The sequence below is a fragment of the Wyeomyia smithii genome, chromosome 1 (assembly GCF_029784165.1).
Source record: "Wyeomyia smithii strain HCP4-BCI-WySm-NY-G18 chromosome 1, ASM2978416v1, whole genome shotgun sequence".
NCBI lineage: Eukaryota > Metazoa > Arthropoda > Insecta > Diptera > Culicidae > Wyeomyia > Wyeomyia smithii.
The window spans coordinates 194,591,779-194,610,296 of NC_073694.1; the positions used below are offsets into that span (position 1 = coordinate 194,591,779).

An 18,518-nucleotide genomic window follows, 5' to 3' on the forward strand; every position below is an offset into this window, starting at 1 on the left:
GCCGGCATTTGGGGGCTTCGAGCCGGGCTCGGAATCTGCTGCACCAGTCGGCACGAGCTCACACAGTCACAAAGACAGACACATTGTTGAACGAAGTCGGCTGCTATAAAGTGCTAAACATCTTTAATATCAATAGGATTCCGGTCATCGGATTGCCGTTTCTTTTGCCGTGAAAAACCCGTACGGGGAAACCTTTTGCAGCAGGAAAACATTTGTATTGAGCAGGGTATTGAGATCATACGGATGATTATTATAATATTTCATCATACTTTATCGTTCTCCATCCGATTCTTTTATGCTCCAATATGTGTCATAAAAACTTGCACTCCATAACACTGGTCGACAAGAGCGACAAAAAAGTTGACCTAATGCCCTAAAAGGATTATAGCTTTCTTATTATTTCTGTGTATTTTGTTAGTGCAGAAAGGCTTCAAAAGCTAAAAGCTTCTGAAAAAGCAGGGTTAAAATAATATTTTTTATTTTCAGTTTGAACTCTAGGGCAACACCAGTGTAATCCTCCATCCTATTTTGTTTTGTCCATCCTATCAGCTTATACATATTTAATCTATAATTTGACATCTAACCGCTAATCTAATATTTTAATTAATAATATATATTTTTACTTATTTTTGTGTTATTTCACTACACTAGAAGTATAAAAAATAGAATGTAAACTTCAACAACTTATTTACAAAAGAAGAGTTTGAGAAATTGTATCTATTTGTGTAGCCTTTAGAAGCGTTTTGATGTTCTTCAGCAACGTCTTTCTGAGCCTAGTTGGTGTATTATTTCAAATTTCATTTTGCAAAAAAAAACAAATTGAAGAATTTTACTATCAATTACCAGAAATCATCAGTCGTAGCGTGTATTTTTTAGGTGCGGAACTAAGGTCTCGCTGTTTGTCAATAGATGGCACCAGAAGTTAGTGCTGGTCGACTTTGATGGCGAATTTTTTCATTTCCAATGCCCACCTGGGACTATCTGGCAACTTTTTCTTGCATTGTAAATCGCAATATCAGTTCTCCATTTTTGCGTAGGTTGGCACTAATCCAGTCGAATGAATAAATTCGCTATGAAATATAGCAATTCCATGAAAAAATGTCCTATCTGAAAATTTTGATTTTCTGGGCTAAGTAAAAGCCTGCTTTTGCTCAAACCAATCATTTTACTAGTGAATGATGGGAAGCAGCAGCGCTAACGATAGCAGCAGACTTGCCGAATAGGTTTTCAGCTAAAACAAATCATTATACGATAAGGTCTTTTTAATGCGAGAAAAGCGTTTCAAATTTGTATGGGATCACGTAAAAATATATTTTTTTTAATTGAAAATATAACGAAGAAAATAGTTCTAAAATGTTTGTGAGCTCATTTGAACATGATAGTGGTCAATTTAGAAACCAAAATGTAATATTTTAGGTTTTCAGTATTTACACCAAATTGGGATTTTTTGAAGTAAAATACTTCTCTCAGGAAGTTCGGCGACATAGGGATGTGAAATGAAAATCTGAAACCGAAAAAAGTGAAAAATATGTCCAATTTCAAATGCTAATAAATCGGTTAGTATCTGATGGATTTCCTTCGTTCTTGCAGCAATAGATTGGAAAATCTTCTAAGATTCTTCCCAAAAGAAGATAATTGTAATTTTATTATTCACACTATTGTACTATTGAAAATAGTCAAGCCTTGTCAAAACGAAAAATTCGACCTCTGATTGGTCGTCATATGATTGCTTCCCAAGCACGGTCGACAGAATCATATACCTTGCAATTGAAAACATGCTATTTGGACTATATAAGAGCCTGTTTCAGCCGAAGCCGCTCATAATGGTTCTGGATAGCGACAACAGCAGTCGTCTTTTCTTAGCAGCAGCATTAGCCCTGTGGTTGGTCACCACGTCTCAGGAGCAGCGCGGTTTTTCTCAGCGTGTGTCGCCAGACTGCCATTATTCCCCCAGTGTTGGGGTAGCATGAAGATTGCCATCAGGAAATCCAATTTTGGAAATAAAAATGCCTTTTTCAAGGCAAACAAACAAGTCATTGAAAGTTAATAATTTTTGACAACGCAAGCAAGATTCTGTGTTGGATCCTAGCAATTTAAATTTGTCGCACCCGTCTAATTTACTGAATGTGAAATAGCTTCCAAAGGGCATGTTGTCCGTGTATCTCAATTTTTCCACTGTTAGGGCAGCTGAAAGGTTGTGATCAGCAACTGATTTTGAACCGCAAAATGCCATTTTCAAGGCAAAAAAATAAATAATTAAAGGGTAATAATTTTTTGGCATTAACACAAGCAGACATTCTGTGCGGGATGCAATCAATATCTGTTGTAGTTGTCTAATTTTTACTTTTACTTTATTTAGTAAACCTCCCACTGTAGGGGCAGCGCAAAGGCTGCGATCAGCATGACCGACTTTGAATAACAAACTGCCCTGTTAGACTGCATTCACAAAGACAGTTAGTTCTACTATGCAGAGCTAATATGAAGTCGATTCAATCAATCAGCATTAACAGAATTTCGTTGTCTCCCAGCTGCCAAGTTGCAACATGATGCAACACGCAACAGCGAGCAAACGAAATCGCTTGATGTTACAAACCGCAATAAGATACGGGTTAAAACCGTTGCGTGTGTGAGAGCACCATCGGTGTTTATTCGCTGGATACAAAAATCAAATGCGAATTGTGGAATAATTCGTCTAAAGAACATTAGGAAATGGTAAAACTAAACTGAAAGGCGTGGTCTATTACGTAGCACCCTTCGGCTATAAAAGAATGTTTCTGGGAAAACTGGCTACATTCATTAGTCGGAAGGTGAGCTGGATGGACCTCCACAACGTTGCCAGCAGGAGCAGCAGATATCAGCACTCTGCAGTAACAGACAATATGAGCGGGTTGCGCCTGTGGCTGCCTTCAAATTAAACAAATCACTTGCCCTGTGGTTGATCACCACCGTTCAGGCCTCTGCCAGGCTGAACGCCAACGCGAGCGATCGGGCGAGATTTTTGCCGTACATCAGCTGGCACTTCCTCTAATGGTAAAGTTGAATCATTTTGTTTAGAAGAATATTGCTGTCGGTAATATTACAGAGATGCGATTGCATTATATCCGATATGGAATTGAACAATTGTTCTTCTGAGGACAAATAAAACACTTAATTTGAAGAGTTAATAGCTTTGGGTACCAGTAGCAGTATGGTAACAGCCTCAGCGGTAGGTGCAGCTGGTACTTCCATGAGGCCGATGTTATAAGGAAGTAAATGGAAGCGGCACGGCGAAACAGTTCGAGTGTGCTTAGACGCGCGTCATTTTTCGTTGTGGATATTATTCCCCACATGAAACGACGCGCTTTGTATGTTCGCCTTGCCGCGGGTTAATGTACAGCTGTACATTAATCCACGGCAAGGCGAACCGTCTCCGCAACGCAGAACGCGCCAGTATGTAAACGGCCTAAACGCGAAAAGCGGCACGAACCGATTCGCCGGCCGTAGGTTAATGTACAGCCGGTAAGTAGAGCTATGTAAAAGTATTCTACTTCAACCTTGCGGTCGTGGCTTTGCACACAACCCTCCTGTGATTTTTTTTCTAAAACGGGTAGGGTAACCGCTCCTATGTACATCTCAGTATCTATATTCATCTCATCACGTCTTTTTGATCAATTTATCGTCAATTTTTACCATATTTTCAACGTAAAACTTTCAGCCGCTTGAGAAAATCGAGAAACAAATAGATTTACTTTCAAAAATTTGTAGAAATTTGATGGTAAATTGGACAAATGAAAGAAATAAGATGAATATAGGTACACCAAGCTGTTGAGATGAATAATGGAGCGATTACCCTATATAGTAACTGTTGTTCCAAAACACAAAACGTGATAGAAATGAGGTTGATATCTGGTAGCATTTCCAAGTAATGGAGAAAAAGAACCCGCCGGAAAAAGATCTTAAGGAGCATGCCTAAATGATGTAGCATTTGTTTCATGATTTTCACACTCCTCTTCTCCCCCTTCCTAGCATTTGGTCACAAAATCTCAACTCCCCCTAAAAAAACGTAGCATTAGATGACACCCCCACCCCCTTCCGTTCTAAGAAAAACGTACAAACAAAACAAACTGTAATATTCATGAAAGGAATATTTAAAAAAAAAATCACCATGTCAAATTCAATTGATTTACCCCTCATATATTTGTGATAGCATTTCATATGATGTTTACTATGCTCTATATGATTGTCTTCTGGTATAAGGAGAAAAGTGTCTTTTGGTATACGGAGAAAAGTTTCTTATACATCTGATACGGTCCATGTCTATAAAAAACTCCAAAAATATTAATAAATTCGCCAAAAAAATATCGCTGCACTTACCAGCTTTGAAAACATACCCTCCCCCTGCCATAGTTTGTCTCAAATCGATAATACCATAATCATTTCCATCCAGTTCAGTAATGTTCTATTAATATGTGCAAATAAAATTCGATGGCACTTCAACTTCCTTTCATTTCCACAAAAAAATTAAAAATATTCAATACACTTCGTTCAAAATATCAAGCGATGAAAAATTACAATGCTGCCATTGAACGATCCACGTTTATTCGCTAGAAAATTCTTCCAGTTCAACCATAATTTATTCGAGAAGAGTTTAAAATTCTCTTACGGTCGTTGCATACAACCCATTCTGTTATTTTTACTTCAATCATACTCAAAATCGATGTTAATTATCGTTGGGCCTTTCAAGAAAAAATATCAAACTCTTCTTTGAATTACAACAAATATGCGAAAAATGTATAAAAAATCGTGTTTCGTTCCATATTATATTCAATTTTACTAAGGTTTAGTTTTTTGTTCCGGAGTAAATATTTTTTTTAATTTTTAAATCCAAACACTACTGCAAAGTAATAACATGGTATAAACCGTATTTTGCCGATTCGGATCGTTTGATATTTTCATAAAAAAAAAATAATCTTTAAAATAAAAATATCCTGCGTGAAAAATTTGATATTCAATATACAACTTCCAAGAAAATCTACATGAAATCTCAAACGATAGGATCTCCTGGGTGCTCCAAAGAAGCAAAAACCTGTTTGTAAAGGGTTTTTGAAGAACGACCAACAAGTGCTAAGACAAAATAACGTTTAGAGTATGTTTATCCTCAATTTAAATACTCATGTTTTTTTTTCTTTCCGAAGTTCGTACATTACACTATTAAAAAAAATTTGTTAGTTCTTTTGCTGCTAAAAAAACAAATGCTCAGGCCTTCTTTTTCCTATGCTGCATAAGATTCTGTACAATCTATTTGCCAACCTTCTCGGTTGCTACATGCCAGTTCGCCTAGGATTGCTGCTCGCTCCCGACGATTTTTTTTGTCTTTCGTAAGCTCCACTTTACCCAGGCCCAGTATTGTTCAATCGGGCGAAGCTCTGGGGTGTTGGGCGTGTACTTATGTCGTTTTCGTTTTCGCGGTGTAGCTACACTTTTTCCGTACTATACTATGCAGCTTCAAATAAAACATTTTCAGTGTCATTGCATTGGTATGCGTAATAATGGGATAGCTGTTAATTCGTTTTGTTTTGGTCATTATCGCATTCGTCATTTTGTCTCGTTTCCATTTCATATGTCTATCTCGCAAATGTGCTGGAAAAAAAATTACCTGACACCTTACCACGTGGAACGAGAACCAAAACAAACGTTGTGACACATACGCGTGAATGTTTTGGTAACTTCTTACAGTACACTCTGCTTTTTTTCGGGTGTCGTCAGAGACAGAAAAAGGGTAGTCCGAATCGAAAAGTCAAATAAAACATTGACGGTGTCAAAAGTGTCGTTTGAGTGTAGCTACACCACGAAAACGTAAACGACATTATTCTCAGGCACGAATTGGACGTTGTTGGTCGCATGCTTCTCCAGGGCCTTTTTGCCATAGTAGCATGAAGCCAAATCCGGCCAAAACAGTACGAAACCCGTGTGCTACTGCAGGAACAGCAGGAGTCGTTTCTGGAGGCACTCGATGACGTTAACTTCCTGGTTATTGGTGCCGTTTGTTACAAAAATGGTGCTCTTCTCTCCACACGAGCATGTCGCTTGCCAAACCAATTTTTTTCGCGAATTACGATAATTCATCGGTTTAAAAATTTCTGCCCCCTTGCCCCTCTCCGTCACCGTGTAGAACTCTTGTCCCGGAAGCTGGTTGATGTCGATTTTGACGTATGTCTCGTCATCCATAAAGGTACAGTTGAATTTGGCCAATTTGTTTCGCTTTTTGTCGTGGTTTGGGGTGTTTATCTTTTTGTAAGTTGACAGCCCAGCTCTTTTCTTGTCTTCTCTTCTACTTTATCTGCCATATCCCAGATCGATAACTTTGGATTTCTCGTGTCATCCCCTTCACCCCTTTGGTAGTCAGTTCGACTGTCGGGATGCGGTTTTCTCCGCTTTCATGCTCCCGAGTTAGGGACAACCTCTCCTCAAACACTTTTTTCTCTTTAGACACCGTCGTTGAGGGTAAATTGAGCTTTTACGTTTATTGATTATGCGACATAAGTGGAAATTCTAGGTGCGCATGCAGAATTTTTAAACGCCGTTCCTTTTGCATGGAGGCCATTTTGACAACTGAAGAGCGTGCGCTGAAAACTAAGTAGGCATATCATTCTACTCACCAGTGCCAATAAAAATAGGAGTTTCCATTTTCTTTTCAAATAATCGATTATGTGATTAACGCTGCGTTGAGGTTAAGAACTTTTTGGTCGTTCCACCCTTCACAATAATTTTCGCCTAGTTATTGTGAAATATTTTGATATTTTTTTCCGAAGAGTTTTTTTGAATTTCTTCAATTTGATGCCAAAATACTCAAAATCAACTAAACGGCCCAGAGGTAACTATTTTTAAAAGTTAAGAATTGTGAAAAAAAAGTTGTTTTTTGAACAGCTCTTCACCTGAAGTATCACCTTTTACAAAAAATACGGTGCCAAAATTTTTCGATCAAAAACAACTGTACCGATTTTTATTACAATCATGATTTTTTGCATGAAATTGGAAGTATTTAGAACGTGATGAAGCAAACTGAGACATATGATAAACGAAGGGGGAGCTCCGTAGCCGCAAGGGTACAAAGTCCGCTTGGTAAGCGGGTGGTCGTGGGTTCGAATCTTAGTAGAGTCAGGCCATTTGGTTGTCAAAGGACTTTTAGCATGGGTTCTTCCTTCAATCTGGATTCTACAGTACCCCTGTTGACTCTCCTCCTAACAAAAATAAGTCCCTATCATAATAAAACTGGTGTGAGTAACATATGAAAGTTCTCTCCAGGGAATTGTAATTAGGCGATATTGTTAGGATGGACAGAGGCTCGGTATAGTAGAGCAGTAAGCTTGAAACGGAAAGGTAATTACACACAAGCACTGATATGAATGATAAGCGTATCACTTACTTCAACAGTGTTACTGCCAATAATATAAAGTGCGGAGTACAGAAAACACCGGGGCAATATCACGATAGATCTATGCTCTGGTCGCAGTGATGAGTCCACAAAAAAATGATAAACGAACAGCTTTGCCACGTTATTGATTTTGTTGTTGCGTTGTATAGGGGAATACTCTTTAAAATTTTCACCTCAAATTTCGAAAAAAAAAAGCTTTAATTAACAGAAATACATGAGATGAATTTTTACAAATCCTAAATTTCAACTGTATGTATTTTCATCTGTTTTGTTGTCTACGTTGCAGGTAATCAAAAGTTGCCAAATCAATTTATGTTAATACGAAAAAACCATACTGAAAAAGGTTGAATTACTTCGACATCATTGACAAAAATCGACAGCACTGCAGTGGTTACCCAGGTTACCAATTTTGTACGTAAGCAACTACAGCGGATACTTAGGTAAACTACAACGTTTCAGTTTGTGTTTCTTCTCGTACAATAATCTTTTCTCGATAATCGCTTCATGGTGTCTAAAAGTTGCTCCGCTTGGCTTGAGATTGCGATCTCATGCTCCGGACTGTAATGGATGAGATTCAGATGTGATTTCAGTATCCTTATGATATCGGAAAACGCACACTGATTTTCTTGGCTGTATTTTGCGCCCTTATTAAATAGGTTAACCAGAATATGGATCGTAACTGATGCATCTCTTGAATAGAATTTGCCGTAATAGATAGTACCTAGGGATAATCACAGAGTAGTAATATCAATTGCAGCTGGTATCTCAGAGAATGCTTCAATTCCATTCGCATGAATAATATGCCTGGGGTTTCCTATTTTCCTTTAAATCGGCATTTCTTCAGATGAGAGAGGGAACCAAAATCATGCAGAAGCTTTAAAGAGCACCGAAAGTTTAATAATGTTTCTCTTCGTTTTCACTATGGATAAGGATGTTGTCTCTAGGAATGTCGTCGACTCCCTCTGGGTCTACTACTGTCTTCGCCAAACTGAAACGGAACAGACCACGGTAGGTTTTGATTGTTAAAAGCTGCTTTATGATGTCCAAACCTTGAAGTTGTTCCATCGCAAGATGCCTTTTAAGTGACATGGAACTTTGCGTATCTGGTTTCAGATTCAGATCATCTTCAAAACCATTAGGCAACTGGGTCGATCCTGTCAAGACTAATCATATCAAGATCCTTGACCAAAGTTGTAATTGTCATTGGTCACTGGATATAGACTAGCAGCCCGATACCCTTCCTAAATCTAGATACAATGCAGGTTTGAGTCATAAGTATTTTGTTGATTTCTTAAATATAATATTCTAGGGTCATATTTATATTAACTACGTCCTGAAGTTCATTAAACTCGTTGGTAAATCTGCGTTAACGTTGAGTCGGTCGTATAGGAATGAGCTTTCAATTTGTTCGTTGAGTATATAGAACACCTTATCTGCGATCTAAGTCTGAGAATTGTTTCAACGTCTACTTGTTGACAACTTCGTATTCTGGTAGTTTTTCATTATATCCGAGGTGCCTGAAAGCAAATTTTACAAATTCACGCTAAACTGCCTTTTTTTAGTCACTAAACCACACTCGCAAAATCATATTTTGTTTCGACGAGGCTGTTAGATTACAAGAATTGCGTGAGGATCTGTAATCTCCCGTCCGAAGCGTCGAGTGAGAGCAGAGTGTTACACCAGTTCACTTACCACTCTATCGTCATGATCGTTGAATGTGAAAGACTCCCTTGTCCTTTGTCACACCCAAGTCTCGGAGATTCTCTACGCGTTTCAAAACTGTAAGTTCTACCTACGTCAAATAATATTGGTAGAACTCTTCTGGGGTACGCTATGACAGAGCTTTTTCTAGCATATAAACTAAGTCCATTGCCATCAACGAATCTTCCATAATTATTTTTATTCTTTATAAGCAGCTGGCAATCTTTAGTTTGGTTGGTAGGAAAATTTCCACATCATCTGCATAAAATGAGTGCTATTGCTCGATTCATGGAAACTAGAAATTCATACATAGCCATTACAAATAACAATGGACACAGGTGGCTACCCTGTGGGACACCTGACTGAATATAAAAATAGCTGAGTGATTTTCCTTCCAAGAAGCCGTGTTGTGCATTTGAGACACACTTCTGAATTTATTCGTGAAGGTGGGAGAGTCCAAATAACTTGGAAAAAGCGGACTGATTCGCTACCCCCTGTAATTCTCAGCATTTGAACGATAGAAAAATTCGGCGTTTTCCTGTCCGTTGAAGGAGGATCGGTTTTAATACGTCATCACCTGCCTTTTGTTTGGTTTTATGTCTGCTTTTTGAAATTCCTGAACAATAAGCTTCTTTGTGCAATACTTTAAAAGATCGAATTTGGATTATTAGTGGTGAAAACTACTCTAGGTACGGATTTTCCCGTATTGAGCGGTCGTTAGTGATGAGAGCAAACCTCGCGATGATGGTAAAAATATCGAAGTAAAGCGGCAAGAAGTGATGTTAGTGCTCGATTCGTGTGGTGTTGCTGATGGTGAACGATGTAGAGAACTAGCTTCAGAAGTTTTCCAAGTTACCTTCTTTCTCTCGGAACTGACCAAAGACTTAATTCTGAAGTTCGGTTTGAACACCGCTGAAGTTGAGCTCCAACGGCTGAACTGAATAATTTTCATGTGTGCTTTCTTTCCGACTTCCTGTTGCCTGCGGATTTTGGTGTAGAAGATTTTGACGAGTAACTGCAGAAGCCATATTTGTGACCCAATTTAACACATTGATTCTTCTAGGTTTCTGTTATCCTGCCTGAAGAGATATTTGTGTATGGAAACCCAACGGTCGAACTTTAACCCATATTCTGGTTCAAAAATAATATAAATGGAAAAACACATGGAAAGTGTCCGTTATATTGTGTTCCCAAAAAGCGATGAACTTTTATGAGGCTTATTCATGACATATCCATAGTTGTTGTTGTGTTCCTTTCTGTGGCTAAAAAAATGAATCGAAATAAGTTATTACAACAGTATTGCAGCACTTACACAAACATGTCGCTCCTTTCTACAATTACTCACCGCATAGAGTCATCCAAACAGTTCCACAAGCTCAAGCATCTACGAACGTTATCGAACCGCAACCACGAACGTTATCGACAAAAAGTGGGCTCTGTTGCATAGTTTGGAACAGTATATTTTCTTTCGCCAGAAAAAAGAGCTGATACTAGACACCCGTGAGAGAAACAAAAAAACTCTGCTCTAAGGTCGATTTTTCCCATACATTCCATTGGCACTCTACTAAACAGTAACTGAGAACCCTACTATCGAAATAAAAAAATAATTTGAAAATCAAAAGCTCTGGTGAGGAGAGGGGGAGGCTTTCGAACCCTAACCCTGACGTACTCCAATCTTTTGAAATATTTTTTAAATTTAGAAAAGTGTTGATTGCACCATTTTATTATTGCGAAAAAACTATCCCAAAATTCATAAAAGAAAAGTGTATGCGCAAATCTGTTTATTACCGTCTGAGCGAAATTGCAAAGTCGATAATATAATTTACAGTATTTGTTCTCTAGAAAAGTAAATCGTCATAATATTTTCCATCTCAAGCGAATCGGAAACCGTGTGAAAACCGGAACTACACCACTGCTACCAAACAATGTGACTTGTGCACTCTAACAGTGCCAACGACGGTTTGGCCTCTGCAACGATCGGTCATAGTACAAAAGTTATGCAAATCTGAGTTTGGTTTTTTTATGCAGATAGTGTGCACACACTCGAAGAAGAAGATTCTTCCCGTTCGAATTGCTTCGTTCCGGATAGGTGCTGCATTGTTCTTTCCGTTGCACTGAGCAGTACGCGACTTATGCTGAACGGTTGAAAAACTTGCCCACTGGAGGAACAGTGGGAGGGGTGTCTATAGTTTTTCCCAGACCTATAGCGAGTAAAGTGCAGCCGGAGTTGTCATAAAGCGATCGAAAGTAGTGCTATCCACTCTGCTTAAATAGATGTATGCAGATAAGATGTCCCGATTCTGCAGCTGACTCGAGCCGGCTGCTCTTGAGCGCTTCGTTTAATATTCTTTCTACCTAACAATAAACATGAAACTTCAAACAGGCAGAACGACACGGACAGCTGCTAACGAATTCCGTTTTTTTCTTCTCCATTTCCTTTTCGTTTCAGAGAAAGATCCATACCCGGTGGATGCCCTGCCCACGTGCAATCACGCGCTGTCCGTCTGCCAGCAGGAGCGGAAGTGCATCAAACTATTCGAAGACTTTAAGACGCACTGCAAGGTGCGGGAAAACAAATGCCGCATGGAGGATAGGTACGAGAGAGAACATTAAAATACGAAAAAAAAAAAAGATCGAAACACGCGTGGCAGGACGATTTTCTCGGTCAATGGTGGCGGTGGTAGGAAGCATTCCGTATCGATTGGTTTCATTCCCAGTAAATGATATAATAACTGTTTTAAATTGTGGAATTACAGGATTTCCGTATAACGAATACAAACCAACCTTCACTCGGTTCGTTTCAGTTCAGCCTAGAATTTTGGCTTCCTTAGAATTTGTCTTTCATGTGGCATCGGGAAAATCGATAACAATTGAATTACAAGCCGCAAGCAAAGGCATGCTAGCGGTGGGAGCTACTCGCTTTGCGGAAACGACTAAAGCCGTTATCGGGTTTGGCCATATCGAAACACAATCTAGCGGTAGCCCCAAGCCCCTGACTCCTTTCTCGTAGGGGGATCAATACCGGCTTCCTGCGTAAATTATTTTCCTTTCCGTTGGGTGCTGCTCCTGCAGCTACTTGCTTAGTACACATTGGAAGAGCCGAACTCACACAGGCAGACAGCTCATTCCGATAGAGAGGCAGAGCTCGCTTCGCTGAACCACGCTGCTTATCGTGTGCCCACCTTGAGCCAGAAATGTGACGCCAATCAGACCGTGAACAACTTCGACGAAATTCAGCCACGTGGCAGGGGCGAAGAAGCCGTTTTGGGCTGAAATAATCCCTAATTATTATCGATTTTGAATTTAATCCTTTAATGAGAGCTCGATCGTCGTCGACGGAGCGGCAATAAATCACCGGTGGTCTACCTGGTGGATGCTGTGGCTACATATTGCTGATAACGGTACGCTGAGTGAAGGTTGAAATAGTTGGTGTAGTCTGGGGGCGAGTTTAAAGCCTTTGTGATGGGAAACATTGTTGAGTGACGACTGCATTACGTACTGAGAGTCCATCAAGTTCGAAGTAAATTAAAGGAAAAAGAGGGAAAGGTTTTGTAACCATGTTTTTGTAAGGCATTTCAAAAAAAATTATTCATAATTTATATATTTGTTCTATGTTCTGTATATTCATTCATGTCATGTTAATGCCATTTCCATATAGCGCTCACAATATTTTGATTCAACTCTTTCCAATTCCGCTTATAATTCATATGAAGAAGTTTGTTTATTAATATTTCAATTTATTAACTAGTGCAACAATTTTTTTACCTTGGCTTGTATATATGAGTTTTTTATGTACTTTGGTGCAGAAACAAATTTCCCCGAGTGTGGACCTATTTCACCTTACGAGGCAACAATGGCTGTTAAAATTGCTTATATAACAATGTCGTAATTAATTACAAATGAAAAATCAAAAGCATAACACATTTTAAAAATATCAACGTTATCGAAGATTCTGTCTCGTAACAGATTTTCATATTTCGGCCGGTCCTAGACAAAAATGCGAATTGTGTTACAACCATACCAAAAATGTTTTCGTAGAGTCACCGTTGTCCGATTTAGGATATGTTTTTTTAAAAGATGGGTAAAAAATACTATTATATGGAAAAACTCTAAGAATTTCGATATTCGACATTACAAAAAAACATCGAAGATTTTCGATTTCTCAAAACTTTAAAATAAAGGCAATTGTGGCCCCTCAAGGTGAAATAGGTCCAAAATTGGTTTAATTTTGTTTTTGCATCAAAATTCATCAAAAAATCATATATCGTAGCCAAGGTTGGAAAAGTGTTATCAATTCCGTTGCAGTTTGAATTAACCTTATGTTATTATATAGAATTTCGTTAATTTTGACATTTCGTAATTTTCCGATATTTTTGGTATGGGTGAGCATACTTAAATGACGTAGCTTTCTCCATGATTTTTACAACATCCTCATAACTAGAACAGTGTGAACATTCATCGCTCATTCCTTGCCCAGCATGAGCGCTGGGTGTAGCAATTGTTTTACACCGCACTTCTTTCTTCTGCACTGTGCTGTGTTTCTGCCGCTTGCAGAAAAAAAAATAATACACAAGCTGCTTACACAATAGCTAAACGAATAGTGAATCACTTCAGTGAGAATACACAGAAGTACACCACTCCCCCATTAATGACACGTCATTTTTGTATGCTCTTTAATATATATAACCCTTCAAAAATTTAAGACTTTTTTGAAATTTTTGACTTGAGTCACAATTTCGACGTGTTGTTATCTCTGACATTTTTGATACTTTTGAAAATTCCAACATTTTGAAAAATTCAAGTTTTGGAATATTCAACATTTTAACATTCTGACTATTTTTAAGATTTTCAACATTTTAAACAATTTCAACGTTTTCAACATTTTTAACATTTTTAACATTTTTAACATTTATAACATTTTTAACATTTTTAACATTTTTAACATTTTTAACATTTTTAACATTTTTAACATTTTTAACATTTTTAACATTTTTAACATTTTTAACATTTTTAACATTTTTAACCTTTTTAACATTTTTAACATTTTTAACATTTTTAACATTTTTAACATTTTTAACATTTTTAACATTTTTAACATTTTTAACATTTTTAACATTTTTAACATTTTTACCATTTTTAACATTTTTAACATTTTTAACATTTTTAACATTTATAACATTTTTAACATTTTTAGCATTTTTAACATTTTTAACATTTTCGATATCTTTAACATTTTTTCAAATTTTTGCAATTTTTGCAATTTTTAACATTTTTTCATTTTTATCAATTTTCACCATTTTTAACATATTTAACATTTTAACATATTTAACATTTTAAACATTTTTAACATTTTCAACTTTTTTAATATTTCTAACAATTTCAACATTTTTAATATTCTAAACATATCCTACATTTTTGCAAATTTAAACATTTTAATTATTTTCAACATTTTTAAAACTTTCAACATTTTATTCATTTTTAACATTTTTAACATTTTTAATATTTTTAACATTTTTAACATTTTTAACATTTTTAACATATTTAACATTTTTAACATTTTTAACATTTTTAACTTTTTTAACATTTTTAACATTTTCAACATTTTTAACATATTTAACTTTTTTAACATTTTTAACATTTTTAATATTTTTAACATTTTTAACATTTTTAACATTTTTAACATTTTTAACATTTTTAACATTTTTAACATTTTTAACATTTTTAACATTTTTAACATTTTTAACATTTTAACATTTTTAACATTTTTAACATTTTTAACATTTTTAACATTTTTAACATTTTTAACATTTTTAACCTTTTTAACATTTTTAACATTTTTAACATTTTTAACATTTTTAACCTTTTAAACATTTTTAACATTTCTACCATTTTTAACATTTTTAACATTTTTAACATTTTTAACATATTTAACAATTTGAACATTTCCATTATCTTCAACATTTTTAAAATTTTTAACATTTTGTCATTTATGTCATTTATGTCATTTATGTCATTTATGTCATTCTTTTTTTGTCATTTATTTCTTTTTTGTCATTTTTGTCATTTTTGTCATTTTTGTCATTTATGTCATTTGTGTCATTTTTGTCATTTTTGTAATTTTTGTCATTTTTGTCATTTTTTGTCATTTATGTCATTTATGTCATTTATGTCATTTTTGTCATTTTTGCCATTTTTGTCATTTATGTCACTACTCTCATTTTTGTCATTTTTGTCATTCTTGTCATTTTTGTCATTATTGTCATTTTTATCATTTATGTCATTCTTTTTATTTTTTGTCATTTTTGACATTTTTGTCATTTTTGTCTTTTTTGTCATTTGTGTCATTTTTGTCATTTTTGTCATTTTTGTCATTTTTGTCTTTTTTGTCATTTTTGTCATTTTTGTCATTTCTGTCATTTTTGTCATTTTTGTCACTTTTGTCATTTTTGTCATTTTTCTAATTTTTGTAATTTTTGTAATTTTTGTCATTTTTGTCATTTTTGTCATTTTTGTCATTTTTGTCATTTTTGTCATTTTAGTCTTTTTTTTATTTTTGTGATTTGTGTCATTTTTTGTCATTTTTGTCATTTCTCTCATTTTTCTCATTTTTCTCATTTTTCTCATTTTTGTCATTTTTGTCATTTTTGTCATTTTTGACATTCATGTCATTTTAGTAATTTTTGTCATATTTGTCATTTATGTCATTTTTGTCATTTTTGCGATTTTTGTAATTTTTGTCATTTTTGTAATTTTTGTCATTTATGTCATTTATGTCATTTTTGTCATTTTTGTCATTTTTGCCATTTTTGTCATATTTGTCATTTTTGTCATTTTTGTCATTTTTGTCATTTCTGTCATTTTTGTCATTTTTGTCATTTTTGTCATATTTGTCATTTTTGTCATTTTTGTCATTTTGTCATTTATGTCATTTTTGTCATTTTTGTCATTTTTATCATTTTTGTCACTTTTGTCATTTTTGTCATTTTTGTCATTTTTGTCATTTTTGTCATTTTTGTCATTTTTGTCATTTTTGTCATTTTTGTCATTTTTATCATTTTTGTCATTTTTGTCATTTTTGTCATTTTTGTCATTTTTGTCATTTATGTCATTTTTGTCATTTTTGTCATAATTGTCATTTTTTTCATTTTTGTGATTTTTGAAAATTTGGTCATTTTTGTCATTTTTGACATTAAAATCTCTAACATTTCTAAAATTTTTAACATTTTTTTTAAATTTTTAACATTTTTAAAATTTTTAAACATTTCTAACATTTTTAACATTTCTAACATTTCTAACATTCCTAACATTTTTAACATTTTTAACATTTTTAACATTTTTAACATTTTTAACATTTTTAACATTTTTAACATTTTTAACATTTTTAACATTTTTAACATTTTTAACATTTTTAACATTTTTAACATATTTATCATTTTCAACATTCTTAAAATTTTTAAAAATTTTACATTTTTACATTTTTACATTTTAACATTTTTAACATTTTTAACATTTTTGACATTTTTAACATTTTTAACATTTTTATAATTCGTAATATTTTTAACTTTTTAACATTTTTAACATTTTTAACATTTTTTATATTTTTAACATTTTTGTAATTGTTGTTATTTTTGTAATTATTGTAATTTATGTTATTTTTGTAATTTTTTATTTTTTTGGATTTTTTGTATTTTTTGTAGTTTCTGTAGTTTTTGTAATTTTTGTAATTTTTGTAATTTTTGTAATTTCTGTAATTTTTGTTATTTTTGTAATTTTTTTTTAATTTTTGTAATTTATATCATTTATATCTATATTGTTATTTTTGTAATTTTTGCAATTTTTGTAATGTTTAATTTTTGTAATTTTTGCAATTTTTGTAATTTTTAATTTTTGTAATATTTGTAATTTTTGTAATTTTTGTAATTTTTGTAATTTTTGTAATTTTTGTAACAATTATTACAATTATGACATTTATGGCATTTATGACATTTATGGCATTTATGACATTCATGACATTTTTGACATTTATGACATTTATGACATTTATGACATTTATGACATTTATGACATTTATGACATTTGTGTTATTTGTGACATTTATGACATTTAAGACATTTATGACGTATTTGAGATTTTTGAGATATATGTGATTTTTGACATTTTTATGATATATGAGATATTTGAAATATTTGACTTTTTTGACATTATTGACATTTTTGCCATTTTTGACATTCATGGCATTTCTGACATTTTTGAAGATTTGTGTCATTTGTGGCATATCTGATATTTTTGACATTTGTGACATTCTCGGCATTTCTGAGATTTTTGTGATAATTGAGATTTTTGATATTTTTGACAGTTTTGGTCTTGTTAACGTTTGTGATATTTTAAAAAAAGTGTTAATGATTGTTTTTGACGTCCTCTTTTTTGTTTACATTTATGTATTTACAGTTCACTGTAAAATGTTTTAGTGATGGAATTCCTTTCTCGGTTTTAACATTTTTTTACCTTACCATAATTTTGTTATTTTTGTTCTTTTATTCGATGTCTGCTTTTAATTTTTCATATATCCTACATTTTCTTCTAAAAAGTTTCTACAGCGCTCTAAAAACAATTAATATTTGTCTAAAAATTTAGAGGAATATTCTCACTGACATAGAAAGTTATTTTTGATAAATTTTTGGTGGTAACTGATTTATTTTGGAAGCACTAGTTTTGCCCTAGAACCTAAATTGAAAATAAATTGAATATTTTAACTTTTTAACCATTCCTTCCTAGGCAGCCCGGAAGTGCGCTAAAAGAGCGCACAGTAAATGCTCGCAGGGTTCGTCGCTTTAATGTTTGCTCACGGAATAACTTCATTTAAATATCTGAAGACTTTACGAATTATCGATTTGGCTAAGGGCACCAAAATTCACAGGAACGGTTCGAAAGCTATTAAAAAAAATCCAAAAGCTCACACTGAAGAAAAAACGGCTTTTTAACCATTACTCTGAATTTTGGTGCGAAAAAATTGGATTCTCTATATGCGAAGTCATCATATTATCTGTTGACGTAAACATACATATTGAGATACTTTTTATAGATGAAAAATTGGTATTAATTATGATGGATAGTCGTAAATCTTGAACTTCAAAAGGAAAGTCAGACCAGTAAAAATAATTGTTAATTAAATAAAATGCGAATCCTATCAAGGTTTAATAGAATTAACAGGGATTAAAGCGAGACAAAAACCCTTCCCTCTATATCAAATAAACTCGGACTAACACCGACTTAACCGGATAATCTCCAGTCCGTTTACTGTTCGGCCCTTTTTTTCATTTGGAGATAAAATACTCAATGTATCATACTTTCAACCACCGCCACGGATCGCACTGCGACCAAGCACCGAAACCTGTGCAAACGG

General features: G+C 34.2%; 1 protein-coding gene across 9 annotated transcripts in view; it reads left to right on the forward strand.

The window, feature by feature from the left end:
• Window positions 1-18,518, forward strand: part of LOC129718325 (uncharacterized) — a 530,334-nt gene that overhangs the window by 406,040 nt on the left and 105,776 nt on the right. For all 9 annotated transcript variants that reach the window (XM_055668998.1, XM_055668992.1, XM_055668993.1 and 6 more), the window contains one exon: window positions 11,565-11,709. In XM_055668998.1, the coding sequence (XP_055524973.1) occupies window positions 11,565-11,709 (145 nt within the window). The remainder of the gene's footprint in view (window positions 1-11,564; window positions 11,710-18,518) is intronic.